We start from the raw sequence: 23689 nt of genomic DNA, 5'->3' as shown, positions 1-23689 counted from the left end.
CCCAGCGCCATATGGCAGGCACCACATGGTGCTTGCCACGTACCGCAGGGATATGTAATATGACATTTCTTTATACTGCGACTGGTGCTGCTGACCACAGCACCCGCCACAATACAATGAATAGGCAATGCGACAACTGTGGTGGTAGTCGCATCGTAATTCGGCGCATGGGACCGCAGCATTATAGGCCAGCGGTCCCCATTCCGAATGGATGGCAGATGGGCAAAAGTCCGTCTGCCACCTAATGAGGTCCAAAATGTTAATATGTGATGACTTCAACAGAAGTGTAAATAAAACTCGAAATATAACAACTCTCAAACTGATAAATAATAAGAAAATGGATGGATGGATATTTTTAAAGGCCGAGCATACACTTGGCATACCATTACATGGCTTAGTGCTCACACATAGCGTTAATACAGCTAACATCTTGGTGCAGGCTGAAACATCTTTGAACCATTTATTCATCATTACTCATATCTGATCACCACTCAGTAAGTACTTGAGTAGTAGTATCAGGTGCACTTCTAAGTATATGTTGACGACACATCTACTGCCAGATGTGCACATCACAAACTTTTATTGGGACAGTAACCTTCCTGGGCTCCAGCTGAGTAAAATCCGCCATTTTAGTATTGAGCAGGATAGACCCCAAACATTACTGTTCTACTGGGCTGCAAGTATTGCAGAAACGTACTCACATTAAGAATCTGGCAATTAACTTGTAATGCAGGCTTTTAATTCATAATCCAAGTTTCCACCCATCAATTTGCCATTATCCATGCTTCAGAGAATCCTTCTCCTTCTTCAGTGTACAGCATGCAACATGTCACTGAAAATTAGCAGAAACTAATGTTTGGGCCCGAAATGGATTTAAGAGCACACTCATGGGGACAAAGTAGCAATGCAGCCTTATCTTCCTGAAAGTGCGTCTGTGATTCAATCATATAGAAAATGAATTGACAGGTCCACTGATACCTAAATATAAGTAGGGGATGATGTCGGCATATGGACAGGCAGTGAATATGAGTAGCTTAATGCCAGAGAGAGGGACTGGTGTATGGTGCAAATGAGTGGAAGATGTGTGGTATAGATAAATGATCACTTGATGAACACTAGTAGGGGGTTGGTGACAATGAGCAACTGAACAGTGTAGGTAGGTAATTTGACATTTGAAATTGACAGATTGTGTAGATGGCCAAGTGGAAAATTTAGACTGATGGACATACAGTTGAGCTCGGCAGATCTAATGGATGGACTGACAAATGTACTGGCAGAATGGGTGAATAAAATGGATGGATATGTCAGTAGAAGGAGAGGTGAGTAGACAATTGAACACAGACAGATTGAATAATCTGAATGGATGTGCGAGCTGATATTTGAATTGAAAAATGAACAAATGGGCCGATGATGGACCCATAAAGAGACAGAAACAGTGATTCATGTAAAAACAAATAGATTGATGGTTTCATAAATGGTTAAATGGATGTAAGGATCAACCACTGTGTGGATGGATCGATGGATGGATGGATTGGTGGATAGATTCCTGATAGATCACCAAATAGCAAACAAATAGAAGGATGAGTTGCTAAATGTGTATTTCTAAAGATCAGATACAAATATAAATGGCTGGATTAATGAATGTGTGTGTGCAGGGTAGGATGCTTCTGTTTGGAGAATTGGCTATACACAGATGGCCTCAGAATTGAAAGATCTTTTATTTAATTTAGAAAGAGACTACTCAATAATTTAGAACGTCAATTGAACTGTTAATAACTAATTCAATTTGCTGTAACATATTTCCAGTTCACATATTGATTGTTGTATTGATAAACGTAGAGGTTATAGGGTTTACTTAAACTACAAATGTTGCCATAATCCCTCTTCTAAGAGATGAATCAGTAATTGAACTTAATAGCAAGCTTCTGAGATTGTCCTTAACTTTTGAGATAGACCTCATAAATGGAGTTACTCATGTCTAAAACAAACAGGCAATATTTGTAAGCAACTACATTAAGAAGCACTATGTAAACTCACTGTCCACATTCAAAATATAAGTATTTGTGAGATTGGTTGTGCAACCTTTACTGCAAGCTGTCATGTCCCTTCTGCTGAAGGATTTCTGTAACTTCCGATTAACTGTGATCCTGTGCATTAAAAATAATAATTTCATGTTTTTTTTAGTTAATGCTTCTATTGATTTCAAAGACCCAGTGCCTCCTCTTAGTGTGACAGAAATCCAGGTTGTTGTTGAGCCACTTTATGAATTTTGAGGGACAGCATGACACCAGTGGCCGTGTTGCCAATCAGGCACTCTGTCCCTTTGCAGCGCTGGGTGCAGCCCGGGACGGTGCACCTAATTACGAAAATTGTGAGAAATGGGTTACTGGTTGAGGGAGGTGAAACCCTACACAAGCAGCAACCTCAATCCTTGTCAGGGCGAGGTACAAACATGCCCCAAATTAAACTGTGCTCAACCCTCTGGTAGCTTGGCACAGAGCAGCCAAGGTTAACTTAAAAGCAATGTGTAAAATATTTATGCAGCACTTCAAACTGTGAAAAAAGTGAAGACACAGCGCAAGAAAACCCCACAGCATTTTAGAAATATAGAGTAAACTTTAATAAATAAATTAAGACCAACACAACAAAAATCTAATCAGTAGTACCAGAGCAATGCAATGTTAAAGATTTAAGTGTAAGTAGCACCAAAAAGCCCAAAGCACCACTCCCGCTATCTGGTCATGCAAGACCGGGAGAAGGTAACAAGTTTACGCTGACCGCGATGGATCGTGGGCCAAATACAGGGACCAGGTTATTCCCACTGAAAAATTACATTCTCAGTCCTGTGCAAAAGTCCTATTCGTGGTGGAACAGAGAAGTGTCATGGATGATCATCGATGTGGCCCAAAGAGCAGACTTGATGTTGCAGATGGACATTGCTGAGGCGTGAAAAACCAGTTGTCTTCATTAGTGGCCAGGCCGGAGCTTAACATTGGCATTCCCTGCGAACTGTTGATGCTGTAGCGTGAAGGGTCTGGTTATCAGACCTATGCATTGGCCAGCAGTTTGAATGGAATGGTTTTGGCAGTAAAGGCCTGATCGAGGTCGTGAAGAGACCAATAACTTGAATTTAGGTCTATTCCAGGCCCTGAGGAGCACCACTTAGGGGTCTAAGGCTTGCTCCAGCTGGATCTGGGTGCTGGCTCAGGGGGTTGGGAGCCTGTTGTGTCTCTGCAGCCAACATTCTAGTCCTTGGAGTCATTCTGGGAGTCCTGCGTTCAGATGCAGGTCCAATCCCTCTGACTCAGACAGAAGGGCAGCTAGGCAGCAGGGTAGCAATCCGGCAAGGCAGCAGTCCTACAAGGCAGTAGTCCAGCAGGGTAGCAGTTCAGCAGAGTGGCAGTCCTTTCAGCAGTGCAGCAGTCTTTCTTCCTGGCAGAGTCTCCACAGGTTAAGACGTGCACTGAAGAGTTGGTGTCAGAGGTTCAATATTTATACCAACCAGGTACCTCATTTGAAGTGGGAGAAGCTTTTAGAGGTTACACTTTGAAGTGCACAGTTTACCTCCCTCCCGTGCCCTGGCTCCAAACTAACTACAGGTGGTAGGCAGTCCTTTGCGTGGAGGCAGGACACAGGCTATTTAAGTGAAAGTAAGACCGTGCACAGCTCACCCCTCCCCTCCTGCCAGTGATGGCCTATCCAGCCACACCTAAACCGTCTATTACTTGTTGCTGTCTAGGAGGAATACACACAGTCCAAAAGTCAGCTACAATCAGTCATGTGACCTAGAGACAGGCTACAGGCACTAAATGGGCAAGGCAGGGAAATGACAACTTTACAAAAGTGTCATTTTAAAAATTGTAATAAAATATCTGACTTTACCAGAAGAAAGAATATTCCATTATAATTCCAAAGACTACAAACATAAAGAGGCCACCTGTTCTCCTTTTGAAGTTCCAGCTTATTGAATATAAGTAGGTAACTCTAATGTTATCCTGTGGGAGAGGTAGACCTTGCAGTAGGGAAACATGAATTAAAGAGTTTTTTACTGCCAGGACATTGGAAAACTTATAAGGTAATTTCCGCCTTTTTCAATACACTGCACCCTGCCCTCTGGGCTGTCCATGGCCTACACTAGGGGTGCCATATGTATTTAAAGGGAAGGTTTGGACCTGGTTTGCCAGGTCGAAATGGCAGTTAAAAACTTAGCACACAGGCTGCAAAGGCAGACCTGTGACATGCTTAAAGGGCTACGTAAGTGGGTGGCATGATCGGTGCTGCACACCCACTAGTAGTTAATGTAGAGGCTCTGGGAACATGTAGTACCACTTTACTAGGGACTTAAAAGTAAAATAAACATGCCAATTAGGTATAAGCCAATTCTTTCATGTTTTTGGGAGTTTGGAGGACAGCACAAGCACTTTAGCTCTGGTTAGCATTGGCAAAGTGAGCAGAATCCCAAGGCAAGCAAAAATGAAGTCCACTAAACAGATCGGTTGAAGGCAAAATGTTAGGGGGGAGGAACACCACCAAATAAGCCAAGGATCCCAAGTCTAACAAAATTAATATGTTTTCCCCAGTGCAAACACCAAGTCTGAAAGTTCCCACCGGCACTGGGGATATATTGCATCAGTGAAGGACACAGCTGTGGTTTTCGATTTCATTTTCAAGAATCCATGAGACATCTTCCCCTAGGTAGGTGCAGTGTGGCTTCTGCTGTAATACTACCCAAGGACAGGATCTGTGTGATTAGATTGGGGCTTTGAATAAATCATCCTGCGTTGTGTTTGGAGCCGCATTATACTGTCATTCTTAGTATATGACTTGGGATCGCTGGATGACAAAAGCATCACTCATTGCAACATGCATTTCTTTCTACAATGGATCTTCAAATTGTACAATTAGCATTAAGTTCACATATGAGACTGATTTATTATATATGGATACCTAACAATGGCTTCAAATGTTAAAGTAGGATTCTCTTATTTGTAAAATGTATTGGAATGTCTCCAATTGTTATTGCATTGTGGAAATCTGAGCTGTAGGTTAACCCTTGTAAATTTAAATATGTTATGCATTTTTGTAGAGTGCAGTGCTCTCCAATTTTTTAGTCAGTAACTTGACCTCTTGATAAAAAAATAAGTAATATATAAAGTCGGAAAGGTGTTTTTGCAACCTTCAAGAAGGTCTATGAAAACTTTGCTTTGCTACATCCATATGAAAATCCCGACAATTTCTGTTGCATGTATGCTTATTTAATGCTAATGATTTAATGCATAAGGTGCACTGTGCACAAAACAGTTAATGTTCTTCTCCAGAGCAATGTCAATGTACATAGGAAAGCTTTGCAAGGTGAATTTACAGAAACAAGTGTATACATTTGACACGCACAGAAAAGCTTCATAAAATATAAAGCTGTAGAGAAAAAAATCTGAATATGTTTTTCAACTTGTATGGAAAAACGTATTACTATGCGGTGAAACTGATGTCACTATGCAGAATAAATCCAAGCATGGACAAAGACAACAGTAAACTGGAAAACTTTAGTGAAGGAGAAGTTTTGGGAACTTTGCACAACTTCCCAGGTGAGAACTGTGTACGGCATTAATAGAATTACATCTAAGGAAGAGTAACAGAACAAACAAATTAAAACTTCTCTTCCAATGCTTCAATTGTACCGGGGGTTGCAGATGGTAGGCACCAGCCCTCATTTGTGGAGGCCAAGACTTGTATTTGATCATCAGACTGCGACCTATAGCAAGAGAGAGAAAGGCAGGTTTTGTAGAAAGGAGGATCAAGTGAAAGGTCAGAAAACAGTGACAATATGGGAAAGCAGAAATGAACAAGCATTGGTAAATGCATTAGGTTTCGCCTATGTGATTAATATTAAGCTGTTTTTTGTTGTAGGCTGTAACTTGGTGAATAGGTGTGCAATATAAGTTACTGAAAGTCAGCTATGGCTTGTTTTTTAATAAAGTTAATATATTGTGCTGTTACTGGTGTTCTTTTAAAGTGGGGGGGATTAGGTAAATGGGTTGGAACTATGATAAAAAAAATTACTTGGTAAGTAGGCTTAAAATTGGTGCAGCTATAAGAAGAACATAATACACATTCTTCTACTTGTGTATACCAGGGGAATTCACAAAGCAAATTGTGGACAGATGCCAGCACTAGACAAAGAGAGGGTCACATCTCAGGCATCACACTCAATGACCAAGTTGAACAGACATCTCTGCCTTTAGAAAATCCAAATACATTTGTATTAGTTCTTCTACACTAAAAACAGCAGAAAACGAGTGATAAACAAAATTAGCTAAAATTTAGAATAAAAGCAGTGCAGTTTTTCCTATCTGAGACCATGTGTCGATCCCACCCCCTTTAGTTGTGCCAGTTCATGCATCCTCTACATTCATGTTCACACTACTGTCTCCTGGGATCAGTTGTTTACTGTGCCTCAGGTGTGTGGGGATTCCTCGAGCAGCCCCAGATTTTGGTGCATGAGGAGGCTGGGAAGTGACTGTAGTGGCCTTTACAGGTGGTGTCTGAGCCGCTAGCTGCTCCAGGTTTTGGCGTTGTGTGTCAGTTCCAGTGCCTTGTCTACAAAGTGCTTTGAAGTCCGGAAAGAGCTGAAGAAAGTGTAACATGGGCAGTCCAACAAAAATGTACATTGCAGCGCCCTCGTTTAGATTCTGAGCTCGTCTTGGTCGAATTAGGAGGGTGCTCATTTTGAGTAAGCCCGGACTGCGCTGCCAGTTTTGTCAAATGAAGGTGTGCATGTGGCTGGTTCTTTGTTATCAGTAAATGGTTGCAGACCCCCCTCCTCTTATTGGAACAGACCTGCTCTTTCACCTGAAAAGGGTGCATGGTGGCGTGTGAACTTCTGCAAGGCATACAAAGCGTGCGCCGGTGTTCCAGACTCTATCTTTTCCTTGTTAGTCGCACCTGGCTGTCATGTGATTATATGTATGTGTCTAGTCCGAGGTGTGTGTGACCCAGTGCAGACCGACCATATTATGAAAAAAGTATGCACGGGTATACTGTGATAATGCGTGCACTACAACCGTGTGCTCAGAGCCATTCCTCCCACAGTAAAGGATTCTTGTGAAAACGTAGACTTCAAAACAGACTAGAATAATACATATTCAAAAGCATTTGTCAGGATATCTGTCATATGTGTGTATCATATAGAAATAATTGTCTTATTTTAAGTTAAATCCACTTGCTGATACAAAGGGGCATATGGGGGTGGGGTGGTGAGAAATGTGGGATGATGGTGGTAAGAATAGACAGCACAGGAGGGGGGGGTGTAGAAGAAACAACCCAGACCAGGCAGGGGGAGGGGTTAACTAACTAACTAACTTCAGAGACATGCACTCAATAGGAGTGCATGTCAAAGTACAAATAAAACAAACAAAACAGCAGTGACTGGTCAGAGCACGGGGAAAAAACTGCAGAGATGTACAACTGACACACAACAAACAACACGGAGAAATAAAACTGGCAAATGGAGTGTAAAGCCATACTCATTGGCACACTGAACACACAGTATCCATCTGTGTCTGTGAAAAGTGACAGGTTGCTACTAGAAAAGACAAGACATCAAAGACGATGTGTGCTGTGCAACAGTGTATCAACTCTTTGCCAGGGACATATCACGCACAGCTATGCTGGCAATAAGCGCATGACATCAGCGAGCCAATACTGAAGGAAGATGCTGCATCACTATGTGTGCGTGCACGCTGCCTTGTTGGCAGTTATTCTTACTCCCAACATGGTGGAGCACAGTCTGTGGTTTATGCTCAACAAGGGCTGTTGATACCGAAAGTGTATCCCGCGGGGGACTGATCTCTTGGCAAGATAAGACAAGGTGACATGGAGGAAGCAGCTGTGAGTGAGAATAACCCAAAACAAGCAGTGTGCATGCAAAACCATAAAAAAAGTTCAACAAAAGCGGATGGAAACAATACTTTGTAACAGAGAAACTGATAAGAGAAGCACTGAAGGAAAACGATGAGGAATAATAGGCAACGGGATGCTACAATCAATAGAAAGGAAGGAAAATTAAGTGGCAAGCACAGGAACCAATGAAAAGCAAGGGGTGGGATATAAGCCCCTCTTAAGATTTATATTAAATGCAATAGATTTCACAAGCATAGTGCAAGCACGGTGCAGGTGAAACCCAAAAGAACCAGCAAAAGTGAGATAGAGACAAGACGTGTAGAGTGTGGAAGACAGTGGCATGTGGTGGAATTAAGATTAGGCAACCCTGGCTTGGAGCAGGGTGGACCTTGTGCTGCTAATAAAAGCTGTGGGTTCCCACCTTCATTTATTTATTTTTACAAATTAACCACTGGTTTCTTGATTGTTCTTATGTAAACAGAGCCCTTCTAAATCCTTCTGTACTATGTTATATTTATGAACAGTTTAGCAAAATAAAATGTTCAACAATATATGCATGAAGATTAAGGCTATAGTTCTGTGCTTCCATTTTCTCAATGAGTTATTTTTTTCTCCAGGTAAACCAGTTATGATTGTTACAGAATACATGGAAAACGGCTCACTGGACAGCTTCCTACGTGTGAGTACATAAATTAGTTTGCATGTGAAAATCTTCCATTTTGTTGGTCAAACACAATGTTGTTGTTTTTTTAAACTTTATTTACCAGTTTCAGAATAAACACAATACATTTTCCAGCTCCAATTCAATGACAGTGGTGACAATACAATATATATGACATTGGCACCTGCGTTACAAGACATTTATCTCCACGTGAGTTTATGCCGTACGGACAATCAGAGTTTCGCTTGCATAGTACACACTCTCGTTAAACACCGCTTCTAGAACTGTACTTTTGTAATGCAGTCTAATCACAGTACGGGAAACAAACATTCATTCAATTCAAACATCAAATTGGATCAGTGTCCCAGACGTCAACCAATACCCGCAGGCACCAGCCCCCTATTTAGCCGTGTGATAGGTTGTGATTGTGTCGTGGCCGTGTATTGTTTAAAAGGGCCCCAAATGTCCCATGGACGGGATGTGCTAGGCAGCGTGGAGGCACATAAATCGTAGTTGAGATTGCAATATGCTAGACTGTTCAGCAAGTCTTTGCACGTCGGCACTGCTTTCCACCCACATTTGAGTGCAATTTCTCTTTTGGCCAACATCAACCCCAAGGCCGAGAATTACCGGATCGACTTGGGAATGTTGTTCACATATCCCAATATGGCAATTTCTGGTGTAGGGTCAAGGTCGAAACCTATCATTTCCCCAAGTGTATGGAATATGTCAGTCCAATACCTGCCGATCTTGCAACAGGTCCAAAATCTGCATGTGGGGCTTTGCATTTTAGGCAACAGTGGGGTCTGTCTGGGTCTATTTCGTGCATCATTTCAGGTGTAATGTCGATTCTGCATAGAAATTTGAAGTGGATAAGTTTATGGCGGCTGCTCAATGAAACAACCTTAGTTTGTAGACAGCATGCAGCCCACTGGTCGTCAGTCATAGGGTGACCTAGATCTGCCTCCCAAGCGGCCCGTATCTTGGCATCGTGAATTGGAATTATCTCTACACAGGCTCTGTACAATGTAGAAACTAGATGGTCCCCTGTGCTGCTATCTATAACTGTGGACAGTGGGGTGAGCAGGTCAGGTTCAATAGGAAAGCCAGGGATCTTAGCTCTTAAGGCTGCATACATTCAGGTAAGCACAAATCTGTCCATGAATGACGCTTCTTGAAACTCATCCCCGTCGGAGACAGAGAAAGCCTGACCCTCAATGTAAAGGTCACCTATAGTGGTCACAGCGAACCGAGTAAGAGTGAGCTGCACTATCCTTTCCCGAGTTATAGGTATCCAGCGTTGATTCGGAAGCGGTAAGCTTGGGAAATACATTATCGGAGATCCCAGCACTCTGACCAATTTATGCCAAGCCCAGCTGGCAGTGGAGACCGTCTGAATGTCTAGAGGGTCGCGTGGGTAGCCCAGAGGCAACACTGTGTTCGATGAGTTCGGCAGGACCAGATCTGCCTCAGGTCGGATATAGGGGATTCTGGCGTCGGGATGGAACCAGGAGTGAGCATAGCTGCACTGAGCGATCAAATAATATAACTGAAAATCAGGGACTCCCAAGCCTCCCCTTTGATATGGGAGAGTCATAACCTCACATCAGACCCTGGGTCGTTTGCCCCCCCAAGTCAGCCAAATCAGATGGTTGTGTATGGATTTCAAGAATCAATTCATAAGCGGGATAGGTATATTAATAAATAAATACAGGAATTTGGCCAGGACGATGATCTTAATCAACGCTACACGCCCCGCGATCGAAAGTGGAAGCCTTAGCCACCTATCCACTTGCTTCTCCAACGTGTGGATCTCCGTGTCATAGTTCTAAAGAAAGATTTCGTTGGTGTTTAAGTGTATGTTTATCCCCAGGTATTTAACAGAGTCAGAACACCAGGTTAGTGGGTAATCACATTCCCATCTGACCGTGCCCAGGGGAAATATCACAGACTTATGCCAATTTAAACCAAGGCCAAAGAAACTGCCAAACCGGATTATCTCTCTAATTAGGGGGGCCAAATTGTTTTGAGGATCCCTGACATATAATATAACATCATCTGCGTATAGTGACACCAATAATGGCCCAGTGTTAAATTGGATCCCTCTCTGTAGATGACGCCCCTGAAAGTGTCTAATGAGTGGATCCATTGCTAGTATGAAAAGCAGTGGGGACAAGGGGCAGCCCTGTCTGGTACCTCGGGGTAGCGTAAAGGAGCAGGAGAGTGTGCCATTTAAGCGCAGTCTAGCAGTGGGGGCCGAGTACAGTAGCGCCGTGAGATTGACAAACCCAAAGGGCATGCCTAACCTGCGCATAACTGTCCATATAAATGGCCACTCCAGAGAGTCAAATGCTTCCTTCGCATCCAGCAGCACTGCCGCTGCCGGTATAGCCGGGTTGATTTGGTGCAGGACTGCGAAGAGAGTGTGCAGGTTTAGGGAGGTAGATCTATGGGGTACAAACCCCAACTGGACTGGGGATATTATTTTATCCAGAAGCAGGGTGAGTCGCACTGAAATAGTTTTCGCTAATATTTTATAATCAAAGTTTAACAGTGACAGCGGTCTATACGACACGCACTGTAAGGGATCCTTGCCAGGTTTGGGTAATAAGACGATCACTGCTTCTCTCAAAGTTGGCAGCAACTGATTCTGTTCCAAAGATTCATGATAGACTTCTAGGAGTTTAGGAGCCAGTATATCTTTGTATCGTTTATAAAAGTCCCCTGTGAAGCCATCAAGGCCGGGGACGGAGGTATCGTTTAATGCTTCAATTGCATCGATTATTTTGTCTGTAGAAAATGGCTCAGCAAGGAAGTCCTGCATATATTTATCCCAATACACCAGCGCGATCTCCGCGAAGTATTCGTCTCACTCCGCGGAGGTGTGCACAAGTTTAGAAGTGTACAGTTTTTAATAATACGATAAGAATGTGTCCCGGATGTCGGACGTTTCAGTTAAAGTAATCCCAGAGTCAGACCGGAGTTCTGTGATGTATGATTTGGAACATTGGGGTCTCAGCAGTTGTGCTAACGTACACCCCGGTCTTTCACCTTCGCCATACCTGCTTGCTACCGCATATTTGCTGAGTAAGTGAGTTTCTCTCTTCGCAGCTTCCCTAAATTCTAACAGTAACGCCAAGCGTCACCGCTCTCCCTCAGCAGTGTCAGGGGAACGAAACTTAGAGGCCTCTAAAGCAGTCAGCTGTTGCTCGATAGTGGCTAGTGTTTTTCTCAGATCTTTCAGTACCCCTGCATGTTTTGAGATGGCAATATCCCTGATGTATACCTTGAAGGCCTCCCAAAGTGTTGCCCATGTGTCCACTGACCCCGTGTTTAAATCAAAATAATCCTCAATTGCTTCCCTAATTTCTGAGCCAAATAGGTCATCATTTAACGCCCTGCCCGGGAATCTCCACTGGCGCTCATGACCCTCTGGTGTGGGAATGCATAGTTTAAGCAGGACGGGGGCATGATCGGAGTAGGTCTGGGGGAGTAACACAATTGTGTTGCACCATGTGAGTGGGTTCGGGGGCGAGGAGCCAGAAATCAAGTCTGGTCCAGGTGTTGTGTTGGGCTGAGTAATGGGTGCATCCCGGGATCACCGGGTTGCAGACTCTCCAAACATAAGAGAGCTGGAATGCCTCGCAAGTGTCCAACAACACCTGATGAGCCCAGGGCTTGGAGTCTGCCACCCTAGAAGAGCAGTCAATAGTATGATCAAAGAGCAAGTTAAAATCCCCACCCAGTAGCACACTGCCAGTACCTATGCATAAAATGATGGCGTCCAGCTCATGGAAAAATTCAGGGCTGTCAATGTTTGGGGCATAAACACATACTAGAGTAACAGTGTGACCCATCGGTCTATCCACTAATATTGTGTATCGACCCTCCTGATAATTGTGGCAGCAGGCCACAGAGAATGGGAGTCTCTTCTGGATTAAAATCGCTGTGCCACGGGCATAGGTACTGTATTTGGAAAAGAAACGGTGTGCACCCCAGCCAGCTGCAAAATGTGTGGTGTCAGGACCTGGGTAAGTGTGTCTTCTGCAAAAAGGCTATGTTCACGTTATGCCGTTGCAAATAATGTAGCACGTGTTTACATTTTTTGAAGTTGTTGAGTCCCCTTACGTTCCAGGTGATAAGAGACAGATTTAAATGGTCAACTAACTCAGGGGCGGTTGTCATTTATGTCGTGGAGTAGTACAATGAAAGTGTGGAGAGTAGCGAGTAGCAACTGATTGCCAGTGAGAAATGGGCGCGGGGCAATAATGCCAAAGTGATGTCGTAGGGGCACCACGTTCGTCAACTTAAGAGGTGTGGGGTATGATCGTGTTATTAAGAGGATGTTCACAATAGTTACAAATTGACACAGCAGGCCCCAGATGCGTCTGCGGTTTTGAAGTGTTCAGGAATCTGAGGGAGAGCCTCACTGCAGAGGATGTGCCCAACTAGGAGAGTCAAACAGGAAAGCCCCAGGCAGAACAAGGCATTAGGCCTGTGGCAGTGATTACACACAGCGTGGGGAGGGACAGCGGCGTCCCGGCGATCCCTGAAGTGTCCCTCTGTGTAGTAGTGGGCAAGCTTGCCCTCTGGAGCAGATGGTACCGCTTGAGCTCCTACTGCTTCTGTGTGGTGCAGATGGAACTGTGGCTCAACTCAACAGAGCCTCGAGTCAAAAGGGGGCCCCCTATGTAGCCACTATAACGCTGTGTCCCTGACAATGCACTATGCTAGCAGGAGTGGGCTTGCAGTGTTTCCAGCATTCAACCCCCCCACATCCTCCGCGCACAGCCGGGAGGCTGCCTCCCTGGGGCGCCCGAGGACCCTGTCTCCCCGGGGGCCTACGGGAGCGTCAGCGGTGTATTGCGCTGCCCCCGTGTAAGCTGGAAAAGGGGGTGCACTGCGACGGCCGTAGAGGGTCAAGAGGTGGGGGGAGAGCATGCGATGCACTCACCGCCGCCTAGATTTAGGCTGAGAGTTCCATAGTGGGCTCCTCCGTATGTCGCCAGCGTGCTCTTGTAGTTTGCGACCTGGGAGCACCAGCAGGCCGCGCTGCAGGCCGCCACAAGCTCCGCCCCCTCAGATCCTGGAGCAGCTCTCACCGGGTTGCGGATGGATTTAGAGGGTGAAAATGGTACCACTGCCGCCCCTTCATGAGAGGATTAAGTTCCTCATGTTACGTTGTCGTCACGAGCCATGTTATTGGGGATAGCCGGATTGATGCTGGGCCACCAGTCGGAGCTTCAACGCCGCGCGGCCATCTTGGTCCACGGCTTGGCCACGCCCCATCAAACACAATGGTAATGCGTGTTGCTTTGGAAAGACTTGCATATTTTTAAATACAAGTGTAGAAAAAGGGTAAAAGTTCTCTGTGATCTTGCTTGAAGCCCCCTCTGGCCCACTGTATTATAAATCTTGTATAATTACAGAACCATAGTCAGGAACTCTTCCCGTCGGGCTATGAAAGAAGGTTTGCACAAACATTAATTCTCTGTTGCTTTTAACCAAAAACATTATTCCATGCCATTCCTTCTCTTTGATTCTATTCTAATTTAACAAAGGAAATCATTTAAAGATTGTATTATTTGCCAAACAAAAAGAAAGACAGATAAAACAAACTATAATTCCCTGGCAGCAGAACTGGAACAGTTTGGAGTGCAAACAATGAGTCAGTAATCTCTATGCAAGTCTCTATTCTGAGCTTTGTGATGCAGAAGTCACAAACGGTGAGGGGCTAAACTTTCACTTCATAACAGGTAAACATTTTGATAATAGGAAACTTGCAAATCAGCCAGTGTACAAATAGAGTTACACAGTTCTTCACATTTTTCAAGCTCAGTTTGGTGTTTCAGGTCCGTGAGGATCACAGACATCTATATCTCCCCAGCCAGCACAGTGGCTAATTATTTAATCAGATGGGGTACTGGGTATTAGAACATTGGAATGTGGAGCACTGCATTGAATACAATTGAGTGCTTTGGGCTTCTTTGGGCCGGTAGAAGCCCGAGGAGAAACATTCCAATGTTGTTTTTGTTCACAGGTGCTGCTGTGAACAAAGGCCTGTCGGAGCCCAAGGGGATTTAAACTCCCTTGGGCTCCGAGAGGCCTTTGTTTCTAGTAATTAGAACACTCTGCCGTCTAGGGGCGGAGTGTTCTAAAGTCTTAAAGCCCTCCTAGTGGGCTCTACCGGCCAATAAAGGCCCGCTCCCTTGTTAAAGGCCCTCGCCTTCAGAGGGCCTTTAACGTTGAAGCGGGCATTTAATTGCCGGTAGAGACTGCTAGGTCAGGCTCCAAGGCTATGTTTGTACACTGGAATGTTGAGTGCTTCATTGAAGACAATAAAGTGCTCCAGGCTTCTAATGGCTAGTAGAATCCCGAGCTCCAAAATTCTAATGTTTTTTCACAGCTATTGCTGTGAACAGATGCCTCAGGGAGCCGAAGGGGATTTCAACCCCCTCAGGCACCGTGAGGCCTTTGTTTTACAAATTAGAACTGTCTGCCCTCTAGAGGTGGAATGTTCTAATAGCTTAAAAGCTCTCCGTAGCGGGCTCTACCAGCCATTAAAGACCCGCTCCCTTGTTAAAAGCCCTCGTCTTTGGCTCGGCCTTTAACGCTGGAGCGGGCCTTTAATGGCAAGTAGAGCCTCCTATATGGGGCTCTAAGGGTATAGAAAATGAGAGGCAATCATAATGTTCCATCAAGGGCATAGTAAAGGGATTAGGAATATATTTTTGATCCCCTTATTCAAGTATGATGCCACTATAAATATGTAGTTAAAAACTAAAACTGCCAGGAACAGGGTGATGGAATATCAAGCTCATGTGTCATTTGCTTTATTGTTTGTAGCCCTGTTAAATATCACTTGTCTAGATTTTTCAAAATCATCCTCTCTGAACTACAGCTAGATGATAGCATCCTCCTTTGTAAAGCACAGGCTGGAGTTTGCAGTCACAGTCCCACGGCTTAAGCAGCCACCTGTGTTCTGGTAGAATGACCAGGCATACAACCCATTACACCCAGAGCAAGTGCCTTAACCTTGGTCCAACCTCAGCGCCCTTCCCTTTTTGGAAGGAAATATGGAGGCTGCAGCTGAGGTTGGATCATTTGGTGATACTAGGAGGCCATTACAGGGCACCCAGTTCTGACAAAGCAAGCACCAAAACGGTGCTTCTCACAGTGCCATCCAAGAGGAAAGATAGTAGCAGAATATAGGTTCTCATTAGGATGTCGGTGGGGCCGCCACTGACAGGCCGTCGATGGTGGTCCCACCGACATGCAGGAAAGCGATCCAACCGCTGCATTACGAAAACAGATGTTTCAGACAGCCTACACGGCGGTTGCATCCTGAGCAGGTGGGCAAGACCTCTGACTTGTTAGACAGCCCCACTCTCGCTGAGATGGCAGTCGGACGCTCGTCCGACCTCCATCGTAATAAAACCCGAGCCTCCTGTACTCTTTGGTGGCCACCTTGATAGGGACTGTTGATCTTAAGAATACCCTATAAGGTGTTTAGACAGCAGTTTGCAAAATGGAGTTAAGGGGAACAGTTTTGACTCTCACTTATAAATGTAATGGATATGACTTAGCCCCGCACAGCTCTTTTTACTTTTCTTTATTATTCATGATATGTGAAGTTCATGACTGGGTTCTTGTCAAGTTTCTCTGCTTTCCTTATTGAACCATTTCTTGTTTAATATTATATCAAATTACATCTCTACCCCTGTGCTGTCAATCACTCCATATTGTTGACCTCTAAAAGCAAGAAATAGTGCACAGTTTTACAAGTATAAAGCAATCACTAAACTTTATACTGAAGGTACCAGACAAGGTTAATCACCTTGTAAAATTTATGGAACTAATCAAAAGTGGTAAAACTAACTTGAAAATATTCTGAACTATATGTGCCACGACTCACAAACCCTGGAGGTGGAGACAGACATTGTACATGATAATTGTACTATACTCGTTCTCACTTATGCATGCATTTCTGCACCATGAGGTTACCAAATCCACCTTCACGGTGGATTTCTGATTCTTCATTATTATGTAGAAAATAAGAAGAGGCCTAAAAAAAACTATGTGCGCATGTGTGTTTTGGTCCACCTGAGACGGCCGGCCAAACACACATGTGCACTTAGAGAGTGCACATAGCACTCCTCCTACCCCCACCCCCACCCCTTCCTGCACACACAGGCTGAGCCAGCTGCTTAAAAATAAAACAATATTAAAATATTTTATTTTTTAGCTGCTTGCTCTGCCAGTGGGGCGACACTCCTCCGCCATTGTGGGGGAGCCGCTCCTGTTTCAGTTTCCTCAGTTCTGAATCTCATTTTAATCGTAGCCCATAACTACACGTTTTCCATTACTTTTTGTTTTTGTAAGTTTAGCTTAAATGGATACTATATGCAAACTGTACTGGAGGTAAAAGATGAAGGCAGTCAGTGGGACTATGTTGAAATGCATTTTTCTTGAATTGTGGAGTCCGATAGGAATGCAAGTGTCCTACATGAAATTTGGAGTTTAACTGCTCTATCAAGCTCATGTGCCGTTTCCTTTATCGTTAGTAGCCCTGTTAAATATCACTTGTCTAGCCGTCAGAGAATGCATTTTTGAATCAGGCATTTGTGGTAATAGAGTGTGTGTTTATCACTGTGGAGTCGAATTAAAACGTGGCACCTTTTTATAAACTAGTCCAGCAGCCCTTTTTCTTCCCTGATGCCCATTTAAGATGGCATGACCAGCTATGTGTGCGTCAAACGTAAACAAAGGGCACTGACATTTTAGCTATGCTTACCAAAGCTTATTTGTAGTGAGGGCCTTCTTCAAATTGTTTTACACACATTGGCGTAGCATGGAGGGCCTAGAGTTTTGGGGTTTGGGGGCGACGCGCCCCCCGCTCTTAACTGCGGCCGTCGCAAGAAGCGCCAGAACTCCCCTGCTCTTATATTCAGCTGCTGCAGGCAGTAAATGTAACATAGGCCTATATCAGTTCTCGCAAACATGAGGGGAAATATAGAGGAGATCTGGAGAAGAATTTGCTGGTTTTGGAAAAAAAGACGCCCTTAGGCTCGAAGATCGCGGGCGACATCAGCGTTAACTAGACCAGGTGATGGAAATTAGGCAAAAGGGATTGGAATAGATTAGCTCTTTCCATATACACATAGAATAACAAAAATTCAGTGAGAAATGTGTCCTTTCCATTATGCTTGGCTTGAGGAGACACTCAGGGATCAACCTTGTGGCCCTCATGTGTATACTGTGCATGTTCTTTCTGCACAGATGATTGAAAACTATGGTGTTTGGTATCACATGTATGCAGGCAACACCAGGATTCTGCTTAATTCCAATTGGGATTCCAGTGTCTTTCCAGTGGAATATACACTGGTTGTGTCTTAATAGAGGCAAATCAGAGACACTACTACTGGTTTGTGGTGCTGTCCAGAAGGATTTATTGCACTGGCCTCAGCTATTAGATCAATTTCCACATCCTGTAGCCTTCCTTTACTATATTGTCTCAACTGAGTGTGAAGTTTTGCTCTGAATCATTAGCCAGCTCTCTTTCCAAATGTCTTCTGTTTTAAGAGATGGTTGTAAAAACGGCTATGACTTCCCTCTTTGATTTTCAGTAGAGACTCCTTCTCATGTGTGTTGGTCATCTTCTGCGGTAGTCTCTCGCAACCTCTTCGACTGTGCACGATTGACTATTCATTCTCTAAGTTGTGGGTATTTTAAATGATTATCTTGGTTCTTACTTAGAGTTGGACGGCAATGGAAAAATACAGCTTTCTGGATGAAGTGCTAAATCGGGGAGAATCCACGATTTTGAATTTCCTCTTATATACTATAGATCAGGTAAATTACATTTCCATCGTGGAATTTAATCTGGATTTAGCATTTCATTTAGAAATCTGCGATTTTCCCTTTACTACCCATATTTAATTTGTGTCCTTAGACTTTATTAGAAGAGGTGGTGAATTTGAGAACCTGTAATACTGTGATAACTTCAGAATTCTGGGATTTCCAGAGAAAATTGAGAGTGGAAAAACACAGACTATTTTTTCCAATCTTTTTACATGTGTTTCCGGGAGACTTTGGATTATTGCAGACATAACACAAAGACCGTATTGAGACGTTAGTAACATTTTTAAAGCAACTAGACAGGCTTGCTCAATTAGCTGGGACCGTGACGAAAGGCAGTTTGTTCCAGATTGTAATTGAAAGTACAAAGTGTGCCAGCCTGATGTATGCTAATTCCACATGTCTTGTTAACCTCAGGGAACCTGCTAAATTGAGATGACTAGATGAAGAAAAATGTTTACAGACATTTTCCATGCAATGTACAGTGACTAGTCACTTCTTTATGATGCCTGTAAATTTGGCAGAGGAGGAATACAGTTGAATCACCTCTACATTCAATTTTTTCATTTGTTCGACAAACCAGTTACACATTGTTCTCTGAAAACGTAATAAGTGCTCCCAGATAGCACTTCCTTTCAATGAACAAATACTGAATCGGGAGGAAAATGAACAGGTATAAGATTTTGGATCTACCTTCATGAATCTATTTTGAGGCAATAGACGTTCCTGTCTGCAATAAGGATTCAATATTCATGATGAATATAAACGTATCTTTGGATAGAATACAGTGGCGGCTGGTAGTGAACGGTGGCAGTGGAGTTGTGGGGTAAAAAATAAGAAACTTACCTGCTGGTCGCAGAGGCCGCCAGTCACCTCCTCTCCTCCACACAGGAACCAGGAAGCAATCACCCAGGCTCCCACCCAATCACAAAGCTGCAATGCAGCGTTGTGATTGGTCTGAGCACTGTGGTTCGGAGCTCAGACGGGGAATGGGAGCCTGGGCATGTTCTCCACCCAAGCTGTAATGGAGCCTGGGTAGAGAACATGCAAAGTGCGTACAACGGTTTGGCCGGCCCAACCTCCATGCGCACTTATGGTGCAGCCACCACTCCTCCACCTTATGACGTGGGGAGCCCCGCTGCTTCAACTGCAAGCTCAATACAAAAAATAAAATGATAATAACAGAGCATTATTATCATTTTATTTTTTGTATTGAGCTTGCAGTTGAAGTAGTGAGCCAACCCTCCTCCACCGTAGTGGAAGAGCCGCCTCTGGTAGAATATTTGTTTTGGACTTATTAACCTGTATTATAAGGAAGTGCTCTTCATAGGATAATTATCATTTTGTTTTTGTTAAAACCTAATGATTTTCATTGAAAATATTTATATACAGCTCTTCATAATGACACTAAACTTTGAGTACAATTATGAGGAGCAAAATTTATTGTGATTTTGTGGACCTTTTCTTTGCCCTTTAAGAACATGAGAACTCACAGAGATATACATGTTTTCTTCTTTCAACCCCTTAAATTGAGGGTTAGTTCAGTCTCTCATAGGTACAACCATAAGTTGTCAAACTCACCTGACTGGAAAGTATACAGTGCAGGGTTAAGCATACATCTTCTCTCCATAAGGATGGAGAGGTCAGTGCTGGGAAACCAGCCTCTTATGGTAAGCCGGCACTTTTGTCCTCACAAGTTGAATTGTGGCGAAACCATGTTTTGCAGTGTATTGTTGTGAACACAAAAGCCATCAGTCTGAAAACCAGCACCTAGTGTCATTGATGGAGAAGATGGTGGACATGTTCCATCGGTTGCATTTCCAAGTGTGGAAATATGAATTTCAGTGCCATGAAAGTGAGGCCTATATGTGTGTGTGCAAAATCAGAAACTTGTACAATGACAATTTTGGTACACCTAAAAATACATCTCTGCAAGATGATATCCCATTACATTTTTGAAACTGTTTGGCAAAATTGCAATACCATGAGAGGGTTGCAGCCCTACCCAGTGCAGTCAGCCTCCACTTCTGATTGCATACACGATGTGTATTCTGATCGTGCTAAAAGCAAGTCCATTTAAAAGTTACTATTGGGATTACAGGGGTATTAACAATGAATCCACTAGAGATTGAGGCACTCTCCCTTTTTCAACAGGCATCACATAAATATGGAGCCTCCACATTACTAACAAAGTACATTATATTCCAGGAAGATTACTAATGTCTTCCTCTGTGCTTCAAAAGACAACTGCCCAAATAGAGAATGTAAAAATAGGGGGATGTATTTTTTTTTGCAATTCAATAAGCTCTAAAAAGAATTGGGTACAATCAGGTATGAGAGCCAAGGCATTGCAGCAAACAAGTCACTTAAACGTTAAAAAATCAGATTTCGTCCCCCCCAAAAGATAAAGAATGAAATGAGTACATGCATAAATTAAAGGATTCCACAAGGCAAATTCCAGGTGACACAAATCTTTAGGTGAGAGGGAATCCTAGTGAGAAATATTAGGTTAGCAGGACCATTGATCACTACTAATAAATACCAAGCAGGCAATACAAATCAACCATGACCGTCATTTGGAAGTCCTGCAAAGGAAAATTCTCTGGAATGATGATACAGGGAAATACTTTACAGGGTGTAAAGAAAATCAACTGATGAAGATAGAGCAGTGACATGCCTTTATCACACACTAACAGTCTTGGCTCTAATAATCCATAACTACCCCAGAACTTTGCAATAGTGCATGCATGTGTGGATTTTAAGTTTGATCTAAGGATTCTGAGTGCAAAACAGTTGCTGTGGGTCCCCGATTGTCTGCATAGTGTTTTAATCAATTTCTGACAGGGAATGACATAACCCGGGCAACCGAAGAAAACATGACCAATAGTTTCTGTATATAGCATACAGGTCAGACACAGTTAATCACCATTTGGGGCCCCATTTGTTCATAAATGATTTCACAGGAAGATTGCCAAACCTGAACTGGAAACATAATTTCCTGTCCAGAGGAACATTAATGTGTGCAACAGAACTCCAAAGCACTACTCGATTGAAAATCTAGGAATTTTCCTGTTAGGGTTAAATTTACCACCCGTTGTACATCTGATTGCCTGACGCACAGGCAGTAATGTTCTTTTAAGTTCACTGCTGAAAGAGATGTGGCAGATACTGGGTAATCCCACAAAGGCAATATCAATTAATAATGGTGTAAATTGTTGTAGCCATAAGATCTTTTTAAATCTATCAGCCATAATCACATCCTCCAAGGCCGATCTATAATGGGCCAAGTCACGGTTGGACTATAGCCATCTCCAGAATAAAAGTGGAAAAAGTCTAGCTAGATCAGCTACTGGCCTTCTCCCCATATCAAACATTAATGGTACCAGTGGGGTACTGGTAGGAAGATGTAGTAGGGTTCTCAGAAATTTATTCTCAGAGCTTTTTAGAGAGGATTTGTTGGCAAAACCCCACAATGCAGAGCCATACAATGCAGAGGTAACTGCTTTAGCATAGTAAATTTGCAGTGATGGGGCAATAGGATTAGAGAAAGGAGAGGTATGCTCTTTATTTATGGAATTAAGGGACATAAAATGCATCTGGAACTTCCAAGCAAAGGTTCAAGATAGTGTTACACCCAAATAAGTGAAAACATCTGCCCTTTCTAGTGGCTCACCTCCCAACTCGACCCTACCTTAGAAAGACTTATGTTTGTTAACTATGATAAGCTTGGTTTTTGTGGAATTGATCACAAGTCCGCGAGTGTCGCAAAATTCTTTGAAGTGGACTAACCCTCACTGCAGGCCACTGAGTGTCTTAGATATTAATAAAGTATCATCCGCTAACAGTAAAATTGAAGTTCTGGCATCTGCTAAAGTGGGGGGATCCATAGAGAGACCAGAGAGGGAGTGAACAATATCATTTAAGAACAGGGAGAATAGAGTAGGAGCTAATATGCAGCCTTGGCGTACTCCCTGCTGGATAGAAAACCGTTCAGTCAACTCTCCCTGACTTCCCCAGCTTACCTGTGTATTGTTACCATCAGGCATATGAGGAAACACAGCCAAAGGTTTGGAGGGGATACCCATATCAGAGAGCACCTACCAAAGTTTCTTACATGGGACAAGGGCAAAGGCTAATTTGAGATCGACGAAAACAACATACATGCTGCCTCTATCGATATCCAGTCTTCCAGCATAGTGAAAGAAAATGGAAGACCTGGTCCATGGTACCTATGTTCCTATGAAAACCCACATGATTGGGTGATAAATCATTATTTTCATCAATCCAATCCTGGAACCTGGTCAAAAGTAGATGATGTTTTTCGAATGCACTCATTTAGGCTAATTGGCCTGCAATTAGATGGCAGTGATTTATCTCCTTTCTTGTATATGGGGATCACTTCTGCTCCCTTCCAGGACTCTGGTATGGGAGCTCCCCTTAAAGTTACAAAAAAGAACAATTGATGGACAGAATGCTGAACACTGTCGAACAGCCACCCCAGTACTGAGATCTGGGCCAGGGAGGACCTGGATTGGCAGTTTGGGCTGGATTGTTCCCATGAGGAGCCGGGTCAAGACTTATTTGCATATGGCTGGATCCAAACTAGTGTGGCGTGGTGATCAAAAGAACAATGGACAAAACCCAGATCTTTGTGAGTAAAGGTGAATGTTTGCATTGTTTTCCCATCATTTTTTCTTTTTGCTTTTGTTGCCCTAAGTGGGAAGGGTATGCAGAGACGTGGGTCCCATGCTCACTGTGCCACTGGATTCAAACTAGCCGGGCTGATGAGGGGTGATGCTCTGAAACTGGTCCCAGGATGCTTCTTTCCAGTCCAGGAAGGACCTGGCTTGGCAGTTCAGGCTGGACTGTCCCCATGAGGAGCAGGGTCATGGCTGATTTGCATATGGTTGGGTCCAAACTGGGGTGGCGTGGTACTCAAAAGAACGATTGATTAAACTGAGATCTTTGTGACTGGGAGTGAATGTTTGCATTGTTCAGCATTTCGTCCACTATTTTTTCTTTTTGCTTTTGTCCCCCTTTCAATGGTAATGGCTTTCAATAGGACGTAGGTTTGACCAGTTTTCCCTATCCTGTAGTAACACATCAGCCAGTATGCCTTCTGGCTATGGGGTCCTACCTCTGGTTACTGTGTCTAGAGTATAGGAGACATCTGCCAACCCAAAGGAGAGCTCAGTAACAACATTCAGGCCATCTGAACAAGGGGCACTCTCTACATTTCTCACAGGGGGAGCCGGGGAACTTGGTAAATAT

The 23689-nt window shown here is 43.6% G+C and overlaps 1 protein-coding gene and 1 long non-coding RNA gene across 3 annotated transcripts in view; one reads left to right on the top strand and one right to left on the bottom strand.

Annotated features, from left to right (window-relative positions):
• Positions 1 to 23689, top strand: part of EPHA3 (EPH receptor A3) — an 853417-nt gene that overhangs the window by 689097 nt on the left and 140631 nt on the right. For both annotated transcript variants that reach the window (XM_085622346.1, XM_085622345.1), the window contains exon 12: positions 8517 to 8578. In XM_085622346.1, the coding sequence (XP_085478472.1) occupies positions 8517 to 8578 (62 nt within the window). The remainder of the gene's footprint in view (positions 1 to 8516; positions 8579 to 23689) is intronic.
• LOC146805161 (uncharacterized) overlaps positions 5248 to 23689 on the bottom strand; it is a 245637-nt gene continuing 227195 nt past the window's right edge. Inside the window, exon 5 of the long non-coding RNA XR_014967794.1 lies at positions 5248 to 5752. This is a non-coding gene — a long non-coding RNA (uncharacterized LOC146805161). The remainder of the gene's footprint in view (positions 5753 to 23689) is intronic.

The sequence above is a fragment of the Triturus cristatus genome, chromosome 8 (assembly GCF_964204655.1).
Source record: "Triturus cristatus chromosome 8, aTriCri1.1, whole genome shotgun sequence".
In the NCBI taxonomy this organism is placed as follows: Eukaryota; Metazoa; Chordata; class Amphibia; order Caudata; family Salamandridae; genus Triturus; species Triturus cristatus.
Note: the sequence above shows the minus strand (reverse complement) of the source record. Positions and strands in the feature narration are given on the sequence as shown.